General features: G+C 46.8%; 1 protein-coding gene across 2 annotated transcripts in view; it reads right to left on the bottom strand.

Moving 5' to 3' along the window:
* The window catches only part of CREB3L2 (cAMP responsive element binding protein 3 like 2), a 112573-nt gene extending 90643 nt beyond the window's left edge, over positions 1 to 21930 (bottom strand). The window contains exon 1 of one of the 2 annotated variants that reach the window (XM_032306124.1): positions 21405 to 21930. In XM_032306124.1, coding sequence (XP_032162015.1) covers positions 21405 to 21506 — 102 coding nt within the window. In that variant the 5' untranslated portion in view covers positions 21507 to 21930. The remainder of the gene's footprint in view (positions 1 to 21404) is intronic. The other variant, XM_032306125.1, reaches the window with a different exon arrangement.
* Positions 21931 to 24139: the final 2209 nt, after the last annotated feature.

Below are 24139 nucleotides of genomic sequence, written 5' to 3'. Positions count from 1 at the left end.
GGCAAAAGATACTAAGGTGGGGGTTGGAACAATTTGCTTTTATTGTCTCAGAACCAAGGCCTCAGCAAGGTGTTGGGGGGCGGTGCAGGGAGAATTTGGGTCTAAAGACACTCCCTGAATTTGCTTATACACTGGTATATCACCTCTGCCCAGCTGCCTTCCTTCAACCTTGCCAGTTTCCTTCTCCTCCTTACAAGGAGGCAACAGGATGCCTCCTATCCACAGCAGAAGGCTGCATAGAAAGGGGCTACAGGTCTACTCGAAATCTAACAAAAAGAAGAAGAGGATTAGCAATAAACCCTGGCTAGGTTTCTCAGTCCAGACAACCCAGAAGGAGAATGCTATGGTGGCAGCAGCTGCTGTAGGAGCACCATCTCCCTTTTTGCTCAGAGACCCAGAGCACACACACGAGATAGCGATGCAACAACTTCAAGATAAAACTATAGGGACAAATAATACCTACAGGACTTCAGAAAAAGGAATGACAAGTAGTGACTATGAGAAGAACCTTGGTATAAGCCCACTGGGTATCTAACCAGATAATTAGTAGCAATATCAGAAAAGCTTGGATATTAACTTCATGTTGAAGACAACAAACAGATCAATCATATGCAACAACACCAATAAACCTTGTCGTGTTTTGTTTAAGAAATACTGAAGCAGGGGCGCCTGGGTGGCTCAGTGGGCTAAAGCCTCTGCCTTCAGCTCAGGTCATGATCTCAGGGTCCTTCGATGGAGCCCCGCATCGGGCTCTCTGCTCAGCAGGGAGCCTGCTTCCCTCTCTCTCTGCCTGCCTCTGCCTACTACTTGTGAGCTCTCTCTCTCTCTCTATCGAATAAATAAATAAAATCTTTAAAAAAAAAAAAAAGAAAGAAAGAAATGTTGAAGCAGTATCCTGCAGTGCCTTTTAATGTGAACTTAATACTCCAGAATCAGGGAGCACACTTAACATTTTCTAAAGTGACTCCACATTAAAAAAAAAAAAAAAAATCTCATTTAATCCTCATACCAACCCTGTGAAGTCAATGGGTATTATCACTTCACTTTACAAATGAAGCAAATGAGTCCAAGATAAATAAAATTAAATCAGAGACTATTGAGCTCCACAAACCCAGAAGATAATTATCTAACTTCTAACCACATTTTTGTAATCTAAAAGCACTTTACAGAAAAACTGAAATCAAGGTCAAATAGAATAATCTCTTTTAAAGCAGACTGAGCAATGGAAAAGATGAGCTTGAAAAGTAGTCAGGTCACAGCAAATAAAATGTCCTGATACCATTTCTGGTTCTAATTCCAGCAACATTTCAGATGGGTGCAGAAACAGTACTCTTTTTATGAAATGCAGATAAGCCAGGACGCTGGAGAGCCGTGCCTTGATCTGGACAATCTCAGCACAGTCAATGTGCCTGGAGCACTCGTTAGATTTCTGTGGATTTGGGGAGAGTCCACAATTTATCTCTGAATGGCCTATAAAGACATCTACTTTGGGAGGATCTCTTTATTTGCTAGATGGAATGTTGCCCAATTCATGAATCACTTAATAAAGACAGTGAGATCTTAAAAAAAAAAAAAAAAGATACCTACTTCATGTTTCTTGTTTTAATTTATTGGCAGAACAAAGGGGAGCAGTTTTTTAAAAGCAAGAGATTCACGCACAAGTCTATATTTCTAGCTTCTTTTAAAGTCAGGTACTTGCCAACTCTGGGTCTAAATTCTTGTCTGTCAGCCTGGTGGGGCTGAGTGGCTGCTGCTTTCAGCGAACAGGTCCCACGTTCTCCCAGTCTCTGCGGTACTTCCTGCTCCCCGTGACCCCCCCACACTAGTTTCACTCCCTGACAGCTTCATTCTCCATCTGCCTGAGCCCTGCGCTCAAGTCAACATGAAGGCTGATGGTCCAGAAACGTGTGAATGGTCAGCCCGGATGCTGTGTGAGGAGGGTTAGTAAGTCAGGTTACATTGTTTTCCAATAGCAGAGAATAGGCAATGAATGAATGTAGGACCCTGGTCAGGCCTTGACATTGGGGAACAGGAAGCTGAATGACCCAATCCACTGCTATTCCCACCAAACGATGAGGAATGATACCAATGAGGCTGACTGAGGAGGGGAGCAGGGGTGATGCAGCTGAGGTAAGTGCTGGGTCCCCACTAGTCTTGGGCTTCCCCACGTCCCAGCTCCTTGCAGTACTGGGCCCAGAGTGCTGCTCAAGAAAGACGCGTGGAATGGAGACAAGGAGGACAATCTCAGAGACACGAGCCTTTGGTTGACCAGTTGTCTGTGAGGGCCTAGAAAGAGCAGCAAAATGAGGGCAGAGATGCTGGTGGCGTCTCAGAGGTTCTTGAGAACGCAGAAGTTGTACAGTGAAACAGAAGAGTCACGATACAAGTAGCAACCGAAGCTACTGTGGGAAAAAGGAAATTCAGAATACTTGTACCTTTGGCGCACAATCAGAGGAACTGGGAATATTGGTCTCGAATACTCTTTTGAGAAAGGCTAGGGTCAAGTGTGAGCTGCAAAGGGAGAACCGCGGGGTTCAAGAGCAGGTGTCGACCGCAGGACAGGACAGCCGGGGGAAGAACGCCTTGGCTGCCGGGCACCCATCCTCTCTGGTCCAGTCACCCCAGCTCTAGCGTGTTTTACTCATTATCTTGAAACTTGAGTTTTTAGTTTTATTCTCCTAGTTCCACCCCAGGGTTAGCGCCGGGCAAACTCCGCCAGGGAGGCTAGGCAAAGTGCCAGGAGGTCAAGCCAAGAGGCCAAGAGATCCCACAGCACAGGCTGAAGCTAGTCCCACTGGACCTTAATTTCAGAATAGGATTGCCGCCCAGACTCATGCACCCCGATGTGAAACTGACTCCAAAGGGGCTCACAGGGGGCCAAGTCTTGGGCTCTGTCTGGCTTGACCTGGCATTAGCACTTGGTGCAGTGTGGCAGGGCTAGGCTCCAGTCAGCCTCACGGGAAGGGCAGCAGGACACCTTGCCAATGGTTCTCAAACTGTAAGGTGCAGGGATCACCTGAGGAGTTGCAGATCTTCAGTTAATCACCCAGAAAGTCTAGAGTAGGGGCTGAGATAATGGGTCAGTGACAAGGTCCCACCACACTTTGAGTAGCAAAGCTCTAAGCCAGAAGTTCTCAACCTTCATTTCATTTTGGAATCACTAGGAAAGCTGTTAAAATTTCCTGCCGCCCAAACCTCACCCCAGAACCAATCAGATCTGAATCTCTTGGGCTGGGACCCACGCATCAATATTTTAAGCTGTCAGGTAATTATAACATGTACCCAAGATCAAAAACCATTGCTCTAGGCAGAGGGGTGGTCAAAGGTGGAGGCTTGTAGTTCCAGAGTATTCATCTGGCCTGAAGCCTACTCCAGGGTGGGGTCAGCCACAGAAGGGACCAGAGGCCTAGTTAAGGTCTCAGCCTAGAGGGCCACACCCTGAAGCCTGGAGAAATACAACCAGAGAAATGGGAAGGAGGGGTTGCTGGTGTCCAGGGCTTCCCCCTAGCATTATAGACACATGTAAATAGAAAACCTAGATTCAAATTTCCCAAACGAGGGAGCAGGCTCCTAAAATACGTAACTGGCTCACTTATGTTTGCTCCAGAACTGGGAGAGCCACAGCCTGGAGGTTCTCAGTATTTCAACGGGGAGGGGTGGGGGATTGTGGGGGGAGGAGAAAAGAAAGGCAAAATAGGGCAGAAGTTTTCCACCGTTCCCAGGAACAACTGCTCAGTGACGTGTAAGACTGACCAGCTCTTCTCTTGGCTACTCCTCTTTATACACTGGCTCAGTTACTCCACAATATAACCCCTCCTGGCTCCCTAACCTCCCCATACACGTGGAAAGTCAACTCTGCAGTTTCCAATCCCCGCTTCCCAAAAGACCCTCCACAACGCACAGGACTGCTGGGACCACCTCCAGAGCCCACAGGTCCTTGCAAGGAGACAGGAGAATCTAAGACGAGCTTCTAAACCCTGAGTTCGGGTCCACTTGCTGCCAGGACCGAGCAAAGCTCCAGAAACAGCGGCAGAGTCCGAGCACAGTCAGAGAAGAAAGGAAGGGCCTAGAGGAGAGAAAGAAAAAAGGACAGCAAAGGACACGGGACTGGGACAAGAGAGATGGGGGACAGGAGGAAGAGGCCCGGGGGGGAAAGAAGAAGATGCCTCCACTCCCCACGGCACCCAGGTCAGGAGTGAGCCAGCCCTCCACTAAACCCAAATTCTAGGAAGGTCTCTGCTCCTAAAATGTCTTCATGTTTACCATGTTTCAAAAACGATTTCAATGGCTCAAAGGAAACCTACAATATCAGGTCAAATACAATTCAAAATGGATGTAGAGAAGAATCTGTGATGCAGGAGGATGAGAAGTTCGGGAGAACAAGGGAGGGGGAGCTAGTGTTAGCACTGGGTGTCATGAACGAGTATGTGGGCCAGAGCCCTCCATTTATGGTCAGAAAAGACAGCTTCAACCTTTGCCCGCTTTGAGTCAGTATCTTGAGAATACTACAAAATGTCTGTAGTAAGATTTTTTTTTTTCTTTTTTTGGCATATGATGTAAACCACTCATTTTTTATGCATTCTCCAAAAAAACCCTAGGCAGTGGAGGGAGGGGTTTGTTCCCCCAGAAGACAATACCAAAGGGTTAGGTTTAAGGGACAAACAGTGCTACTTGTAGTGAAGCTGTCTTTAGTGCCTAGTGGGTAAGCTCACCTGTCCGTGGTCAGGGTCTCATGAGTGCACAGCAGCAAGTGGGAGCCGGGCTTCCCTGGAACATTCTGGGGGATGGACAGCAGCACAGCAATGGTTCTCAGCCATGCACACAGGATGCTGGCAGTGGACACCCTGAGTACAGACCACCATATGCTGATGTCCTAAGCTCTAATGTGATTGTATCTGGGAGTGGTCATAAGGGTGGGACCCCCATGATGGGTTAATGTTCTCTGGAAAAGAAACCACAGATCTCTCTCTCCACCGGGTGAGGACACAGTGTAAAGAAAGCCAAGAAAGCCAGAGGAAGGATTTGCTAATCCCTTGATCCTGGACTTTCCAGCCTCCAAACTGTGAAAAATAAATGTCCATTGTTTCAGTCACCCACTCTAAGATATATTGTGGCAGCAGCTCAAGCTAAGACACCTAGAGACTCTCAATGCCAGACACTGGCCACCTGCTCTACCAGGGGGCAGGAGAGCCCGAAACACTGGTTCCCTCATTTTCACCTCCTCAGCTACATGACCCCAAGGCAAGGATGGTGAATGCCCTCCCACAGTTCTAGCACTGAGGAGACAGGCCAGGCCCCCCAAAGAAGTGAGCTTCTTCCCAGCGCACTCACATTCCAGGTAAAGGAGAAGTCAGGGCAGAAAAGAAATGTCAGGGATCCCAGGCAGTCCCAGCAGATGGGGGAAGGGAGGAAGCAGACACCGGAAAGAAAAAAAAAAAAATCAAAGGGAAAGCGGCTACAGAGCTGGTGGACTTTCACACACGTTCTAATTAATCTGGCTAACTTCATCCTCTCTCTATGAAGAACCCGTAAACAGGGTCGCCTTCAGGCCGCTCTTCTAAAGAAAACACACCGGGCTTCACGCAGCCATTAGCCAATGGCCCCAGCCAGGCAATGTTGCTTACTCCCAAACCACTGTTTTTAGATACCACTGCTCTCCACCAAATAACAGGCCTTTACACATCCCTGCTCACAGTCAGGTCCTCCAAACGCCTTCTGGGCCTGGCTACTCCATCTGCCCCGGATTATCTTGTTAGCCTGTGTCTCTGCTTGGTCTTCCACAAGCTGATTGTTCTGGAGGCCTTGCTAGGCTTCGCTCCTCAAGGGCAAGGCTGAGCTTCTATTTTTTTGTAATCATTCCAGGAGGCTAGATTCCAGGTTCTGTACTCAGAGGCCCCCAGTAATTTCTGTTGGCCAGCTGCTTTTCCTGAGAAAGCATAATCAGACCTTTTGATTCCCATATACAAACCGCCTGTGTCCCTGCCTCTCTCCTCCCTGGTGAAAGGGACTTCACAGCCCACTCACATTCTGGGCACAGTTTATACATCTGGGATGAGCCGCTCGGCCCAGGGGTGCCAGAAAGCACACTTGGGGGTTTGGGGGCACATTGAGCGGAGAAGTAGAAAGGAAATAAAGCAGTTCCCTTATCTGGGACATGAAGGGGTTGTGCTCAGCCATACTGAAGGTCTTTATGAGATCTACGATCCTGGAAGTTTGGGAAAGCATTATTTTGTAGTGAGGCAGACTCTGCTGCTTGGCCACTTAATATTCATCCTGTCCTCACCACCTCACCACCAGGAATGCCCATGCTGTTCAGAGTAGCAAGGCGCCCGGCTAAACCACTCATGTTCCTGGACACTCTGTGACAGCAAAGGATAGCCAGCGAAACCCTGCTGGGACCTCATAGCAAGCCTTGGCTTTTCTAACACAGGTACTACCCCCTTCTGCTTTGCCATCCTACTTTCTTCCTGCCAGGGAAGCTGATGTAATGCTGGAGGTGACGCAGTCATCTTGTAGTCATGAGGCAATGCCCAGGAGGACAAAGGTCTACCTGCTAAAGAAGGCAGAATGAAAATGTGAGACAACCCTGGGACTCACTGGCACTGTTCACCCACCGCACTGGTCCTGGAAAGCCTCGCTCAGGATTTCTTGGTTCATAAAGCTAAACTAATGTCTAACTTAGTGTATTCTGAAACTAAGGGACATATACAGTTCCAACTCTGAAACTCTGGGTCTTGTTCTTTTTTTTTTTTTTTTTTTTTTTTGAGAAGCAAATTTGGCACAGGTAACCGTTTCTCAAAAGGGCAAGGAGGAAAAATAAATCTACCTACCAGGATATTTTTCTTTTGGTTGGCAAATCCCAAAGGACAAACTCGTCATGAAAGTCAGCTGCATCTCATAAAAAAAAAAAACAATGGAGGGCTCACCAGTCGCCCAAGCAGCCAGCTGCTTTGCAGGAACGCAGCTCCATGGAGTAGAACCATCCAGTAACTCATTCAAATTTGTTGGCCTCTATAGCTAAGGATTTTCTCCCGTTGGCATTCAGCCCCATTACCAGAAATTTGGGGGTATTGCTGTTATTGCTATTGTTGTTGTTTAAAATAAAGACATATGACATCCAGAAAGGGTAGAGACTAAGGCACAGGTTTCTAGCAGGTCCCTCCCAAAGTCCCACTGCAACTGCCAAAATAATAACAAGGTATTACCGGAGTGGGTCCATTCCCATGCCAGCATCTCTATGGAACCTCTATTGGATAGGATGCTGGTTAGTCCAGATAAAAAGTCAGGCAGAGAAGACTGACTTGGAACCTGCTTCCCAAGAAGGTGGGCTCAGTGTGGGTTCTCTGGCTCCACTGTCCTTATATCAATACTTTGAAGTCAAAGGCCATATGCAGTCAGTTTCTATGCCAGTTGCTGCAGCTTAGCAACAGCATTTGGGGGCTTGGGGGGGAACAAGCAGGGAGCCCTTCAGCCTTCTCCCCCGTTCTCCAGCTGGCCCACATGGGGCTGCTCCCCCAGGCTCACTGTTCTCTTCCCACTCTCATGCTGATCGATCCTCAGCATCTCACAATTTGCCCCAGAAATGTTATCGTACGAGAAAAACACTGCAAATGATCTTAATATCCACTCAGAAATAGTTGCTTCAGGGGATGCTGAGGGGCCAGCGGATGGTCCAGACCCCTTTTGCCTTCCCTCTCGTGTTCTGAAAAATATTAACACCTGCCACCAACCCACCCCCTGTGAAACCTCCACAAACAATTTCAGTTCTGCAGAAGCAGGTGCCTGAAAAATCCAAGTGTGAATTTAGTCCATGCAAATCAATACCAGGCCTTCAGCTTAAAAAGATTCAGGTAGGAACATTAAAAAAAAAAAAAAAAGTCAAGGTTTTTTTCCCCCCAAATGTCAGTCCCTATCAATTGGGCCACACTAGGGTGGAGAGGGTTGAAGGTACAAACTTAAACAGTTGTAAGACAAAGGTTCTGGGGATGTGACGTACAAGATGATGACTACAGTTAATAACGCTGTGTTATATATTTGAAAGTGACTAAGAGAGTAGATTTTAAAAGCTCTCATCTCAAGAAAAAGAATTTATAATGATGTGAGGTGACAGATGTCAATGAAACTTACAGTGGTGATCACGTTGACTATAGACACACATCACATCATTACGTTGCCCGCCTTAAACTTATAATACAATGTCAGAGGTCAACTGCGTCTCAGTAAAACTGGAGAAAGTAAATAAATAACAAATACATCCATACATACAATTAGATCACATTAGAGAGGCTTTATTTTGCTTTGGCGTTTTTTCTCCTCTGAAGTTTAGATAGAGCTCCGCAAGGGTTTTCTTCCTCCGCATACCTGAAGTTACTGAAGAAAAAAAAAATGGAGCCCAGGGAACTACTTTCTCCTAAGCAGTGGCCACATGCCAGGCGCGGGCACAGACGCATTATTCATATCGTGTCATCATCCTTGCTCATGGCCTTGTGAACCAGCTTCAGAAGGGTACCCGGAGGAGGGAGCGCCTGAACCAGACAAAGCCGGGAGTCATGGATTCCACTCAAGCAGCAAATATGTTACGGAGTACCTGTGTATGCTCAGCCCTGTTCTGGTAGCTTCCTAACCAGTGTGCCCAAGGAGTGCCCCCAAGCAGAGGCTGCTGCCGACAGAGCCCGTGGGCCGTGAGCCGTGAGCACTTCTCCTACGGCTTCGGTGCCCCCGCAGAAAACATCACTGTCCACAAGTGCCTGTCCAACAAAGCTTGGAAGCAATGAATAAATGATTGCTTGCCGGTGATCAGGGCTATGAACCTCGTGCTGACTCCAAATCCCTGCCTTGTCTACCGAGCCCCTGGTCCCCAGGGGTGGAGCCATCAGCAGACACTGGGACCTGCAGAGTCCCACAGCAGAAAGAGGGAGGGTAGCAACAAGCAAGCGGTACATTCATCCCGCCCCCTTCCTCAACCATCCCACCTCTCAGCTGGGCCAGCCTCCACTTCGCTTTCTCCTCTAAGTGTGTATTTATTTATTTATTTATTTATTTTTAAAGATTTTATTTATTTATTTGACAGACAGAGATCACAAGTAGGCAGAGAGGCAGGCAGAGAGAGAGAGAGAGAGAGAGGGAAGCAGGCTTCCTGCGGAGCAGGGAGCCCGACGCGGGGCTCGATCCCAGGACCCTGAGATCATGACCCGAGCCGAAGGCAGCAGCCCAAACCACTGAGCCACCCAGGCGCCCCTCTAAGTGTGTATTTAAATCAGAAGGAAACACTAGGTTTCGACCCACCTCATGTTCCGAATATGTAAACACAGCTGAAACACCAAATGGTTTTCTGGCTGCTCTTTTTCTGCTTTCCGTGCGCATCACATAAGAAAGTGCCCACGTTCAAGGCCGCTGGGGCGGGTGGGTGCCTTCAGTTAGAACACGGTGCCCTGGAGCCCAAGGGCAGCAGGTTTGTGCCCACCTGGGTCCAGTCCCCCTTCTCTGCCTCCTCGGACCAGAGCGCCAGGCCTTCCAGCTGCTTCCAAATGGGGGGTCATGGGCTGCCAAGAGCCCTGGAAAGAAAACTTGCAAATCCAGAGCAGAACCAGAAAAACAACTCCTGGCCAGGCCTCAGAAATGAATACCATCTCAGGGTAGAAAGTTAAAAGTCACAGTTACAGAGATGGGCTTTGGGCACTCTGGTTACAAAAAAAAATACGGTATTTCCCCCACCCTACTTTTCAAGGAACAGCGTCCAGTGCCTACACTGTTTGTAAATGGAAAGCTGGGGGTGGGAGAAATACCGCATTTTAACTTTTTCATTGTATTCTACTAAAATCCAAAGGTCTGCTCTTAAATTGTTTGGAGTAAGTTTTTATTAAAATAAAACAAACACACACACACACACATCCATTTAAGGCCCTCATGGGTCATTGTGGCCTCTTGCTGGACTACAAAAGGAACCTTGTCTGTGACTAATTTTAATTTTTTTATTTAAATTCAACTAGCCAACACATTTTCAAAAAAAAAAATTCAAAAAAACCCCCCAAAACCACAAAGTTAAAATCCAAAGCTGCCACAGGTAACCCCAGCTTATGAATCCAGAAGTGTTTGGGAATTCACTGCACATTCTGCTCAATTTTACTATGAACCTAAAGCCAGTCTAAAAAATTAAATCTTTTTTTTTTTTTTTTTTTTTTTTAATTTGTACACATAGGTGCTTCCAGGGCATAAGACATTTTGTTACTGAAATAGTGGATTAAAAAAATCATCCAGTTCCCGGTCAGCCAAGAGACCGCTCAAACCCACCCTGCAGCTGAATTTTCGGGGCGGTTCCCAAACTTCGTGTATCCTCCCAGGTGTCTGCTCTGCTGCCGGCTTCCTCTCTGGGCAGCAGGGGAAGCAGGACTCTCCTTCCTTCCCACCCCCTCTTCCTTTGGCCCTCGGTCCTGGCTGCAGGGCTCCCCCTCCCATGCCTGTTTCTCCTCTCCCGCGGAGGGCTGGGGCCCCTAGCAGGTCAGCAGAGACCGAAGGAGAAGCTGGCCCCAGCATTTAGGGGACAGGCCAGCAGCCAGGGGAGGGCCGCAGGGTGTGCCCTGGGAGTCCCCTTTGCAGGTCCTAAAACCCAGGGATTCCTTGTAGCTGGCCATTTGCTTTGAAACTGCGTCATTTATTTTAATGGTTCCTTCCACTGGAAAACCCTCAGGCTCCCACTCTTACGACAGCACCATTTGTCCTCACCTACCCCTATTATATCATATAAAAATGGAGCCAATTCAATTAGCTTTTTTTTTTTCCCTACTGAATATTGTTGATGTATCTGTGATCAAATCCATCTTTGGCCACCAACGGGTCTACCTAGTACTTTCTTTGTGCGAAGAGTCAGAAGAAATAAAGGGAAATGTTCAAACTTTACAGGTATTTGGCAAACCCCAACAAACTTATACGGGTGTCGGAGGCCAGAGGCCAACCTTCTGCACACCCCAAGGCCAGAAATGGCACATGCACAAAGGGCCACATGCACAGACTCCTGGTCGCCAACCAGAAGGTCGTCCAGGGACAGATGGACTCAGCCTGGAGAGAAGAATGAAGGACGTACCCTCATGAAAGGGCATGGGTACCCTGACAGTCTCCAAGGCCAATATTAAGGATTGCTGTCAGGTTTGCACAAAAACAAAGGGAAGAAAGAGGCAGTGTTGTTTCTCTTACCCACCGTGCCTCTTTACTCCTAGTTCTGGTCTGTCTGCCTTCTGCTCCTGCCTGGAAGCTAGGCCTGCCAAGGAGAGTGTCACAAGCTCAGACCACAGGGAGGCCACTGTGGCCCGGAGACCCAGGTACTGTGCTGAGCCGACACGCACACCGTCCTGGAAACCAGGTGAAATGCACACTCAGCCTTCATTATCTCAACCAGTCTGTAGCAACACTCTCTTCTTTTGGATCCCGTGATGGGATTTTCCTGGATTTTGTCCACATTTTCCTGCCGGTTCTTTCTGAGTCCCACCTGCAGATTCCTCTTCCCTGGCCAACACGTCTAGGGCCCCGAGGGCTCTGTCCTTGGCCTTCCCTCACACTTCACTCTCACCTAACCTCCCTGGACCAGCTTCTGTGGGCTAGGGGCTTCACCGATCCCCTCCAGATTTGCAACATCCCCAGTCTACACCTCCAGACCAGATCTTTCTCCAAACTCCAAACCCAAGTTCCCAAATCCCTTTGAAGTAGAGTGCCTGGATGTCCCATGAACACGTCAGACTCACTGTGTCTGAAAGTGAACTCATGATTTTACCCACCAAACTCATTCCTCCTCTAATTTCCCCTTTCAGGTCACTGGAAGCACGGCCAACTTAGTCTGCCACTTCAGAAACAGGAGGTGTTCCATGTCCCCCAAGGCCACCAAGTCTCCCAATCTAGCTCCTAGCTCTTGCCTGATGGATGTGCTCCTCTCTGGCAGGTTCTAGGCCCTCACAGTGTCTTGTACAACCTCGTGGGTGAAAAACCCAGTCACAGATCATCTTGCCACCATTAATTTTACCCTCCAATCCATCTGTCGTAATCCACCAGGGTTTCCTTTCTAAAACATATTTTTGCTCCTGTGCCTCTCTTGTTAAAATCCCTAACAGCCTCCCATTCCACTGCCCACAAAAGAACATCCAAATGGGGCACCTGGGTGGCTAAGGTTAAGTGTCTGCCTTCTGCTCAAGTCATGATTCCAGGGTCCTAGAATCAAGTCCTACATCGGGCTCCCTACTCAGCAGAGCCTGCTTCTCCCTTTCCCTCTGCTGCTCTCCCTGCTTGTGTTCTCTCTGTGTCTGTCTGTCTGTCTCTGTCAAATAAATAAAAAATAAAATCCTAAATGAAAGGACATCCAAATGGTTAACAAGATATGCAGACCTTTCATTATCTTGTCATATCTCCCAACACTCCCCCACAGAGTACTCTCAAGGTATACAGAACTGTTTGGGATTTCTAGAATCAACCAAAACATTTTGCACATTCCTACCTTGTACTTGCTGTTCCCACTGTCTAGAGAACTCCTATTTTTACGTCAGAACCCACTGTAAATATCACCTGCTCTGTGGCGTGTTCCCAACCTCTATCTCGTTTGGAATTGTGATTCCTCTGTGCTCCAGAAATACTTTGAATACAGCTGTAATGCAAAATGTTCCCCAGGTATTTAATGACTTGTTTATATAGCTTCCCTCCCACTCAGCTAGGAAAGCCACAAAGTCAAGAATGTATATCCTCCTGCCTAGAACATACGCAGGTTTAGAAAAGCAGTTCATTAAGTGTCTCAGATTGGAGGAAGAACCGGCTATGAAAGACATTTCCCCAGGATGCATGGGCAGGAAGCCACGGGAAGGAAGGAGTTAAACAGTTCAACCTTTACAATGCTATGATTGGTAACCTTGGATTTGAATTTCTGTTTAAAGCAACTGGCCAGTGAGAAAGCACTTTCATCACAAATCCTTATTTCCTCCAAGTTTTCTAAAAACATCACCCTATCAGTTTGAATCCTGCAGGCTCCTTCTCAGCCAAAAGGAATTTCCCTTTAAACAAAAACTATTCAGACATTTCCAAGATATGAAATGTTAAAAACCAGGATTTTCCACTCAGACAACTAGGAAACTGTTTGTGGATTTTTTTTTTCCCCAGACTCCTCTTATTTGCCAAGAAGTCTGAAGAGAACTTTTTTTCTGATGTTAAAAAAATGTTTCCTACCTCTGTGCCTCTCTGTTTTTCCATTCTTTATTTTGTCTGGGTTTTACCGAAGCAAGATCTTAAGCTGGGAAGGAGACAACATGACATCTGCCAACTGGGTTGACCCAATGATACAGGCAACCAACTAAATCTCCTTGTTGGGTGTTTGAAATCATTTTTCAAAGCTGAGAGCCTTTCAAAAGTAGGAGCATGATACCCAGAACAGAACGATGGGGTTAAAAAACAACCTTTGGGGCCATGTGATACAAATGCAGTGTTTTACAGCTGGATAAAGGGAGACCCCGAATGTCATGTAATTTGCAACACAACGAGTTCACACAACAAAATGACTTATGCTCCAACAACAAACTCTCTTCCAAGAACCGCCATTGAAACTTCTAACCAGAACCAGGCATAGGAATGTGGATGGCTCAGAGTCTCCCATCTCGATTCTTTAAAAAACCCTCAAAGCTCTTTAGTAACGCCAGCACAGGTGAAGCTCAATAAATTACTCCCGAACAGAGCAATTTGGATGCAGGCAGTTCAGCATGAGGCAGTTGCAAGGGAGCTTGACAGAGCAGTACACAACTGAGGAATATATGGTACTTCTAAGAAGGTATGTCTGATTTTTGATTGACCTTCCATACAGTCTTAGAAAAAATTAGACACCACCCTGGAACAGCACAAAGTGTTTCTCAAATCCGAAGAATAAGCACAAGCCCATGAAAAACACAGCTTGCATCTGAGGGGTGACGCTGACTCTAGAAGCAACCCAGTGAGCTTCTCATGGGTCTACACTGCAGGAGAGCTGAGCCAGTAAACATTCCCTGAGATACAAGAGGTGCAGTGAAAAGGGGGTTCAAAGTGTCCCCTGCTCTTCTTAGAGGGATGCTTCATGAAGATTCAAGGATTACCCAGTTAGAGCTCTACCAGAGCAAATGAGAGCCCAGAAGAATCTTGGGTTATACCAAAGAGCTCCCACTTTCTGTCAAGAGACAAATACCAGATACAAAGATCTGAGAACCAGCTGTATTGAAGGTGACAGAGGAGCCCAGGGGACCATACAGAAAGAACAGAAGGCCAAGTATCAAACTCATATTTAACTGGTGACAAGGAAGCCCAGGGAAGAGGGAAAAGCTGAGCCCAGCAGACCATCATGGAAGCCAAAGCAAGAATGAGTTATGAGATGACCTTGTAGTCAATGCTGTGAAATTACTTCCACGAGGCCTAGTAGGTAAGGACAGAGAAAAGACTGGATGTAGGGGTCAGAGAGAAGTCAGAGGACCTTCTAGCAACAGAGGGAACCAGAACTGACAGGGTACAGAGGTAAGTAGAAAGGATGGAAATGCAGGCAGTAGGTCCTGACTACTTGTTTGAGAAAACCTGGCACTAAGCAAGAGAGAAAAAAAAAAAATGAGCAAGAAGGGGCAACAGCATCTGGCAAACATGTGGTCAAGGCAGAGACCTGTGTTTACAGCAGAAGGTAGAAGCTGGGGAGGGCAGGAAATGAGGATGTGTGAGACTAATAACAGGCCCCCGTGATTCCTGAGTGATGTCAGACTCCTGAGGTCAGGGCGCCTCCTCCTCAGAGAGAAGACGGTTAACTTAGTGGAGACAGGGGTTCGGGCTGGGGCGGGGAAGAGTACCTATTATGGGCCAGGCAGTGACATGTGAGGTCACCTGCCCAAGGTCACTGGAGAACCAGTGACCCTTGACACGGAATCTGCCTGACCCCAAAGCCCACCCCTTTCCACACGCTGGCCTGCATTCCCATGAAGACTGGGGCTGTTCAACAATCACCCACATTTCCACCTTGTTCTTTATAAACTAAACAAGAAAAGATATTGACCCATGTCGCTTTCACACTAAATTTTCAGATTTCCAGAAGCATTTATGAGATTTCAGAGTTTAAAAAAATATATTAACCAAAGAGGTCAAGGCTACCAAGCTCATCCATTCTCCAAGGCTGCCTCACTCCACTCCACTTAATTAGGCATCAAGCAATAACTGTGCTTCTCTGAGCATTCTGCACTTGGTTAAGCATCATGGGACTACAGAAAAGCCAAAGTCATGTCCCCGCTCCTCAAGGAGCCTGTCTTTCAGCTGAGCAAATCTTTACTCCTCTAGGCTTCAGATTCTTGGTAGATAAAACAGGCTAATGCCTCCTTTGTGCCTATAGGATTTGATTACAGGAAAAATCAAGGTCACTTAGAACTTCATTTGAAAGAGAGGGAGAACATGTGGTGAGCAGGGAGGAAGAGGGATAGGTTCAAGGTTGACCCAAAGATCATGGGTCGCGTCATTTTCTTTCAATCCCGACTCTGCACCAACAGGGAACATGAACACTCCCCTCTTTCATAAAATTCCTCAACTGGACAGTTCAGATGTCCTACAGCTGTAGGCCCCAAACCCTACTAAATGCCCCACCACGGCCTAGGGCCATTTGTCCTAAGAGAGCAGACAGGTCAGAGCTATGCCAGTCTGAGGCAGGCCGCTCAAGGTGCCAACAGGTACACACGGGCTTATCTATACTTGAATGGCCACAAGCAACGGAAAGAAACAGCTTCTTTGAAAACTGACATTCAGGGGGCGCCTGGGTGGCTCAGTGGGTTAAGCCGCTGCCTTCGGCTCAGGTCATGATCTCAGGGTCCTGGGATCGAGTCCCACATCGGGCTCTCTGCTCAGCAGGGAGCCTGCTTCCTCCTCTCTCTCTCTGCCTGCCTCTCTTCCTAACTGTGATCTCTCTCTGTCAAATAAATAAATAAAATCTTTAAAAAAAAAAAAAAAAGAAAACTGACATTCAGCTTTCCACCTGCTGATCTGAGGTTGTGTGGACCTCGAACGAAACAAGTCATTCTTGTCTTGCATGATAAGCGTGATTGCAGGCTTAGTTAGTTACCTCCGGCCCCAATATTTGACCTTGATACAGATAGGTCAGATAGTAGAGTGAATTCTACATTTCCTTGTTAGTGGGTTGGGACACCGCAGCACACCCTCTCTGCTAGCCTTTGTGTGCATTTCAGAGGTCAGTTCTGTCTAATCTTCCTTCACTGGGTGTTACTGGCACAGCTAAATAATACTCTCAGAGCTTTGCAAGTGGCACCGGACTTGGTTTGATCTTTTGTTTCCAAGGCTAATTATTGTGGATTTTAAAACATTTTCCATCGGCTAGCCCATCTCTGTGAGGGAAACAGCCACTGGTCCAACAAACACATTAAACAAAGGACTGCCAACTTGGACTATTTTTCTAATGATCAGGACAATCGCGCCGGCTGACCCGACAAGAGCTCCTCAACCCCGGCTTGACTAATCTGAGCAGTGTAAATTCCTTTCCAGCCCTTGGTTTTAAAATGGTCAAGTGACCCAATCCTTGCTGATGAAGCTCAAAGAGAAATCAGTTGGTGGGCTTCTGCAAAAGGTTTCTTCCTTCCTAAAAAGGGTTACAGGAAGAATCAAGCTCTCTTTTTCCTCTGGAGGTCATTTTGAATCCAACACCGGAAACTCATGTAGGAAAGAGCTGTTTTCTGATGGCATCCAACCCAAAAATGAAATCTGCACATAGATGGACGGATGGCATTTAGAGGAGTTGCTGAGGGGCACCTCGGTGGCTCAGTCAGTTAAGCATCTGTAATTGGCTCAGGTCATGTTCCCAGGGTCCTGGGATCGAGCCCTGCATCGGGCTCCCTGCTCCACGGAGAGTCTGCTTCTCCCTCTCCCGCTCCCCCTGCTTGTGCTCTCTCATTCTCTGTCAAATAAGTAACTAAAATCTTTAAAAAAAAAACAAAAACAAAAACAGAGGAGTTGCCAAATCAGCCAAACAAGGAGTTATACCCCTAGGCCTCTTATGACATGACATAATTTACTTATTGTACAAGCAGTCTGAATCCGTTTCACTTACTTATAGCTGCATACATTATAATTTAATTCAATAATTAATCTAGAGGCAATGCCTCGTTTCCTGCAAGAGCAACTTCACATCAGACCACCCTGCTTCCACAGAACGTTTACCTGGGGGTCTTTCAAGAAAGAGGGCAAGTACAAAGCTCAGTCCTGCCCTCTCACCTTTCAGAGCTGTGCCTGAGTCTACCTGCCCCCAACCTGTGTTATCACCATGAGAACAAGTTTAGAGACAAAAATATAATGGGTCAAAGAAATTTCACCAAGCCACTGAAAATCCTTTAGATCATAGATAAATTAGCAACATAGGTAACTGGCTGCCTTATGAATAAGGGCCCCATATCTAGAATAGAAGAACAGTGAGCACTCCCTCCACTTCCCAAATATTCCTTCCCTACAACCTAGGGATTGCCTTAAATTCTCCATTTAGAGATCCACCCTTTTGAGCTGATATAATTACTATTAAATCTAAATGCCCATTTAGGGGGTCATACGTTAAGCCTCACTAATAATTAAATATTCAGTGTAAGCTCATCAGATTTTTCATGAGAGCAAAATTAAAGAGGGGGAGTTAGAAAGAGAATACCATTACAGCCAGTACTTGGGGTCCAAGAAGGGAGGAAAACATGAAAACAAAGGTCAAGAAAGGTGAAGTGAGGGTTTTGGAGACAAAGTCTATCTGCTTTGCAATTCTTCCATGAGAACCCATCACTCATCCTTCCGTTTGTGGAGATCAGGTGACAAGTAATGATCTTCTCAAGCCAGGAGGACCCCAGGTTCCCCCTCAGAACCTGGCCAGGTCCAACAACAGGAATTGTCTCCAAGGTGAACATCAACCGAAAAGCCTCAGTATCCCTCTGGAGCCACATGAGTCGCTGGGCCAGCCAGGAGGAAGAGAAAACCAGCAGCTTGTGAGATTAGCTAGCTCCATCCCAGCACGCAGTGACAGAGGTGGAAGTCAGATGACCTTTACATCCAGACACCAGGCGGGTCGAACATCCCCTTAACTCTCTACCTCCCACTGTCTGGAACCGGTCATTTCACTTTGAACACCAACTAGATATAAAATTATAGTGCGGGGCCACCAAATAACCTTACACGGTCCTGGATTTGTACGAATAGCACTGAAGACAAGCAGAACGTCTGTCATTATCTTTGCAAAGACTTCAGAGTTCCTATTGCAGAGGTTTTTTACAAAGATTAAAACCATTGCAAAAATTGAAAAAAAAAATCCCTATTTTCCAGATTGTTAAACTGAGATATAAGAAAGTTGCCATGGTCATAAAGTTTACCAGAACCAAATTCACGGTTAACCCTCCATCCTTAGAGACCCTTTCCACCCAGAGCTGCTGCTTCCTCCTCTCTTCCCCCAAGGCCTCCACTGACTTGGGAAGTGTTGAGTTTTAATGGAGCATCAGATCCTCTCTTCTTCCCCTAAAGAGACTCAGGCTAAGATTACCTCCAGTCCAGTGTTACATGACACCTTTAAGCTTTAATTTTACATTTTTTTAATACATTCAGGAGTCAAAGTCAGAACAGCATACAAGGGATAGCTTGTAAATAACTCCCTCACCCCTGCTCCCTCTCTTGACCTCCAATCCCCAGGTCCCCTTGCCAGAAACAATTATCCATTTCTCGAGCATCCTTCTGAATATGAACGGTGTATATACAAGTAGATAAAATGCATAGCCTGTTTTGCTCTTTAAATTACAGAACCCCACAACAAATTCCCAGAAATGTAATTTGCACAGAATCTTAGAGGAACACGACATACATGTTAGAAACGCCCAACATCCAGGTAGGCTTGGGGGAAGGAACCAGGTTTCTCACAAGTATTTCAAACCAAAAAAGAGACACCACACACTCCTCATCTTTAGATCTGCCATCTTTTCTAAACCCACGTTTAGCCCGTACATGCTCCAGAAACAACAGTGTTCGTAAAAGTACTACTCGCTGATTTAAAATAATATATTGTCATCTGTATAGAAACTATTTTTTAAGCTCCAAAAGGAAGCCCAAAGCTCTCATAACCCAGGATCTAATGAGCAAATGCATATTCATTCTATCCACACACTTCATTATTTTGTAGACTTCTATCCTATCCCGCCCCCACCCCCCGCCCCGCACCACCCAAACCTTTGTCCTTCTGAACCAAGAAGACTTCTTCACAACTAACCAAATGAGAAAAACACTGCTCCTGAGGTTCACAGAAGTTGCCAGAGATGGTATGTCCCAGGTTCAGGCAACTTGAACCTTCTCTGTTTTTAAAATCAAGCAGGTGACAGGTTTTGCTAAAACAGAGCATGAGCGACCATGCATGCAGTAACTAAATCCCTATTTAGACCTGGAGGTCAGACTATTCCACATTTTGGACTAATAGCAATAATAACCAGCTCTGCAACTGGATACTCAACAGAGTTCAAGAAACAGATGGGAAAGTTATCTATGTTCACATCTCTGGCAAACTCCCCTTAGTTTAGAGGGAATATAATCCAGTCGTCTGTACGACTAAATCCAATACCTCTTTCAACACTAATTCATATACACAGTGTGTTGGCAATGACTTGTAGCAATGATGAGTGGCATTTTACAAGAGTGAACTGCCCAGAGGACAGACACATCCCTAAGTGGCAGACATAAAAGTCGTTAAAAAAAAAAAAAAAAAAAAGTAGAAGAAACATAATCACACATCACTGCTTCATCACAACAACACTGAAAAACTGAGCTTTTAATACCAAAAGGAATGTAACGGTGCAGAAAGATCTTAACTAGAGCCAGTACAAACGGTTCTGTCTGGACTTAAAGGTCATAGTCACAGGTAGCAGCATCTGAAATCCTAGTTCATGATCACACAAGTGCAAGTCACAGGCTGAAAGGAAACCTGTATGGCTGCGCGCGCCTAATTCATGCCACCAGCTGAAAGACAGGCCCAAAGCTATGGCATGACAGCTGCTGGATGAGACATATTCACAGTATGTTTAAGTACAAAAGAGAAGAGCCGCCACCCCCCAACACAAATCCCGTGTCAGCAGAAACACCTGGAGCACCCAATCACCAGAAGACATTTGAGGACCAAGGTGCTCTAAGCTCTGTGCTGACAACAGGAAGCACATCTGGGCCCTCAATGCAAATGCAGCCCACGTGGTCTCCTCAGGGAAAGCCTCAGTGAGCAAAGCCCAGATCCCAGTACACATCTGGCTTTTGCCCCAGCATGAACTACCACTCCCTCTCCACCCCGCACAAGCCATTCTCAGTCATCACAAGTGCCTTGGTGGGAATCACAGGGAGGCCCTCATCCCTTTTCCCAAAATAACGTCAACCAGAGGCAAAGGCCAAGGAGGGAGGTGGAGCCTACAGGCCATTTTGCCAAAGTTTCAAATATCCTGGCACTGACCCCCTTAGAAAAATCATGAAGGGGAAACAGCCAAGCTTCTCGTTTTCTCATTAGTGATCTCTCTCTCTGTCTCTCACTCTCTCTCTCCTCATTACAAACTTCTGCATTTCTAAGAAACAAAAACCAAACAGATCTCACATAAAATCATATTAACATTGTCGGCTGTTGGAAACAATTTCATTTCGCAAATGTAATACCTATGATTTGAAATTGAAACTTTTAAAACAAATGGGCAGAATTCCTGTGACACTTCAATCCCCAAAGGGGTCCCTGAGGCATAAGACTGAACAAAGAACTGGTGAGCCGTCCCACCTTCTCCAAAGCTTTTCTGCAATATGCAGCTGCCTCAGATTTTCCATACTCTGCTGATCTTTCCCCTGAAGAGAGAGGAAGCAGACTGCTTGGCTGTACAGTTAAAGAGCCCAAATAAAGCAGTCTCTCTCCTTGTATCAAACGGGCTTTCCCAAACGCACACACACGCACACACACGTGTACTTCCTGAAATATAAACAAAAAGTAAAGAGAGAGAAAGAGTCTGACAGCGAAAGAAAGAAAATGCCACTTGGTTTAGCTTTTTAAAAACCTTCCCACCAAGTCAGTAGCAAGCTCGACAGTGGCGCATTATTCTCCACCACGACCCCCTTCGGCTTTACAGTACTGACAGCAAGAGCAAATGACACTGCGATGTGAAAAAGACTCGGGAAAAGACTATAAATTGCCAAAGGAATACGAACTGTCACTGCTGTTACCGAAACTTGCAAAGGGCCGGGGGCCCGCAGTTATCTCTTCGGATCGAAAAACCACACCTCTCCCTAGATCTCCTCTGGGCATGCCGGCCTCTTCCCAAAGACTTCCCACGTCCCTGTCCCCAGCAGTTCCCTTATTGACAGTGTTTCCCCCTCGCCAGCTGCCCGGTGCCCGCCCCGCGAGTCCTCACCGTAGGGTACATTAGAGCCTCGGTTTCCCCGGGCTCTGACAGCTCGCTCAGCTTGCGGTCCCACTGCAGGACGCTCTGCTCCCCGCTCTCCAGCACCTCCATGCTGGTCCGAGGTACGCTGGGCCGAGGATGCTGAGGGCAGCAGGGGAGCGGGCAGAGCCGCCTCGGAGGGTAAGGTCCGGCTCCGCGGGGCGTGTGTGCGTGGGTGCGCGTGTGCGTGAAGCTTATGCACTTAGGAAAAACCGTTCTCTGCTCTGCCCGAGGGAGGAGTGCTCAGGGCTCCCGTCCGGGGTCCTCGAAGTCTGAGAAGTGCCGGGGGAGACAGGCTGTCCAGGGATCCGGCTGAAGGCTGCAGGGGTTAAAGCAGGGCGCGCATCCAAAAGGAACGCAGGAGAGCAGCTCTCATCCCCAAAAAATCCCTTCGCAATAAGCCCACTCTCCGCTACTGCTCCAGACACAAACTTTGAGGCTCCCCAGGGCTCCTCAGTTCGGCTCCAGGACCCAGCTATGACTCCACCTCTTTCTAGGGAAGCAACCAATCGGATACTCACCTCGCCCGCCCTATCCAATCAGAAGTCTGGCTTTCCTCCCCGTCCCGCTCCGAAAGGCTGGGCAGAGGGAAGTCTCTGCCCAGGCTTTGGAATGTGGGCGGGGAGAGCCTTTGACGTCACCGGGGAACTCCTTCTGCCTGAGCGCAACCAGCCACCGCTCTCTGAGGCAGCGGACCAATGGAGTGCTTGAGTCTGGGAGTGATGGACTGAGAGCTTGGCCAGTGATAAAGGGGCGCCTGGGAGGAACAGCCAACCAAATAGCGACAAGAATACATTTCATAAAGGAGGGCGGGTGAACTCCGTGCCCTGGGTTAGAACCCATAAAAGTTCTCGCGCGCTTGTGGAGGGGAAGAGAGCCGCTGTGCGGGCAGATTTATATACTGTCTTAAATATTATATATGCTTATATAGGGTCTTAAATATTTTCTTAATGTATATTAGCTCCTTTGAGTTTTGACATTTAAAAAAAATTAGTTACGTATTCACAAATATAAATATTCCACATTGTGCCTGAATTTGTATTAGCACATTTCTAGCAAATAGTCATTGTCTGTTCCTCACGTTTTTCTCCCTAGTTCTCTTATGCTCTTCTCCTGACACGTTTTTTTATGGGCTTCATTTTTTCTTCTTTCAGTTCACTCTACAGACGTTATTGATAAAAGTCAATGGCTTCATCAGGTCCTCGAGAGCTGTGAGTTATGACTTTGAATTCGGGGACACCAGGTGGCTTGGGTGCCAGGGTCCTGGGATCCAGTCCTGCACCCTGGGATAGTGCCCTGCCTTGGGCTCCTTGCTCAGTGGGGTGTGTGCTTCTCCGACTGCCCCTTCCCCTCCTCCTCTCTCTCAAATAAATAAATAAATATTATTTATTCACAGAACTTAGATCTCCGTGGAGGAGTCAGGCAATAAACAAAGGAAAAAGGGCATAATGTAAAAAAAAAAAATTTTAAGATTTTATTTATTAATTTGAGAGAGAGAGAGAGAGAGCTCACATGGGGGAAGAGCAGAGGGAGAAGGACAACCAGACCCATGCTGAGCCCAGAGCCCCACTAGGGGCTCCATCCCATGATCCCAAGATCATGACCTGAGCTGAAATCAAAAGTCAGTGAATGGTGGCATGATGTACTTTCAGAAAGGGGTAACTGGTAAAAAGAAAATAAAAGCAAAGTAAGGGTATGCGGCAGTTCTGTGCTATTGTAGATAGCACTCAGGGAAGCTCCTTCTTGGAAAATGACATTTGAGCAGGGACCTGGATGAAATGAGATTTGGGGAGGAGCTGGTGTTTTGCTGACAGACAGGGAGGCCCATATGGCTGCAGCAAGACTCGCCAGGTGTAGTGAGTGATGGGAGAGGAGGCCTGAGAGATGGGCAGGGACCCGATCCCAGCCTGCCTAGATTAGGGAAGAGAGAGCCTATTCTAACACTCTTCCCTCAACACTGTGATTTTTCTTTCTTTCTGGACTCCTCCCTTAAGGGAATCAAAGTTGTTGGAAATATAATTTGCTCATTTTATTTTTAACATTTTTTATTAGTTTGCTCATTTTAAATATAAAGGAGTCTGCCAGTTGTCTCAAGTTTCTTGCAATGGCACATTCAGATATTAAGTATTACTTCCTCTCCTTTGCAAGTATTTCCCGGTGAGTGGGGTCAGTCAAAGGTCTTGGAAGTCTGTGGTCTTTAAACAGTGGATTATCATGTGAACTATTCCATTTGTCTGGTCCTATCTCCTGGGACTTTTGAGAATACTTTAAAACTTGAGTAGAAATTCCAGTTTATGGGCATGTACCATCTTTGTGTAATAGGTTTCTCACTCTTCTCTTGGTCCTTGGTTTTCATTTTTTAATCTGCTGCCCCCTTCACCACATCCTTTTAGCATTAACTCTCGACATAAGTTAGAAACATGTACATTCTCCTTAATGTTGGAATACAAACCTTTACCAAGCATTTCTGCTTTTGATAAAATCAGCCCCTCGTTATGACCCATGTGGTAGGCAGCTTCAAAGATAGCTCCAGATATTCTGCTTCTTGGTGTTTATACCCTCGTGTATTTCCCTGACCTTCAGTGTGGGCTCGACTTCCTTCAAACACATAGAATATGGCAAAAGTAATGGGCTTTCAAGAAAGATTCTGGCTCCTCACTTGCTTGACCTCTCTTCCTCGCTTGCTTGCTTGCTCCAAGGAAAAC

The sequence above is a fragment of the Mustela erminea genome, chromosome 11 (assembly GCF_009829155.1).
Source record: "Mustela erminea isolate mMusErm1 chromosome 11, mMusErm1.Pri, whole genome shotgun sequence".
In the NCBI taxonomy this organism is placed as follows: Eukaryota; Metazoa; Chordata; class Mammalia; order Carnivora; family Mustelidae; genus Mustela; species Mustela erminea.
Note: the sequence above shows the minus strand (reverse complement) of the source record. Positions and strands in the feature narration are given on the sequence as shown.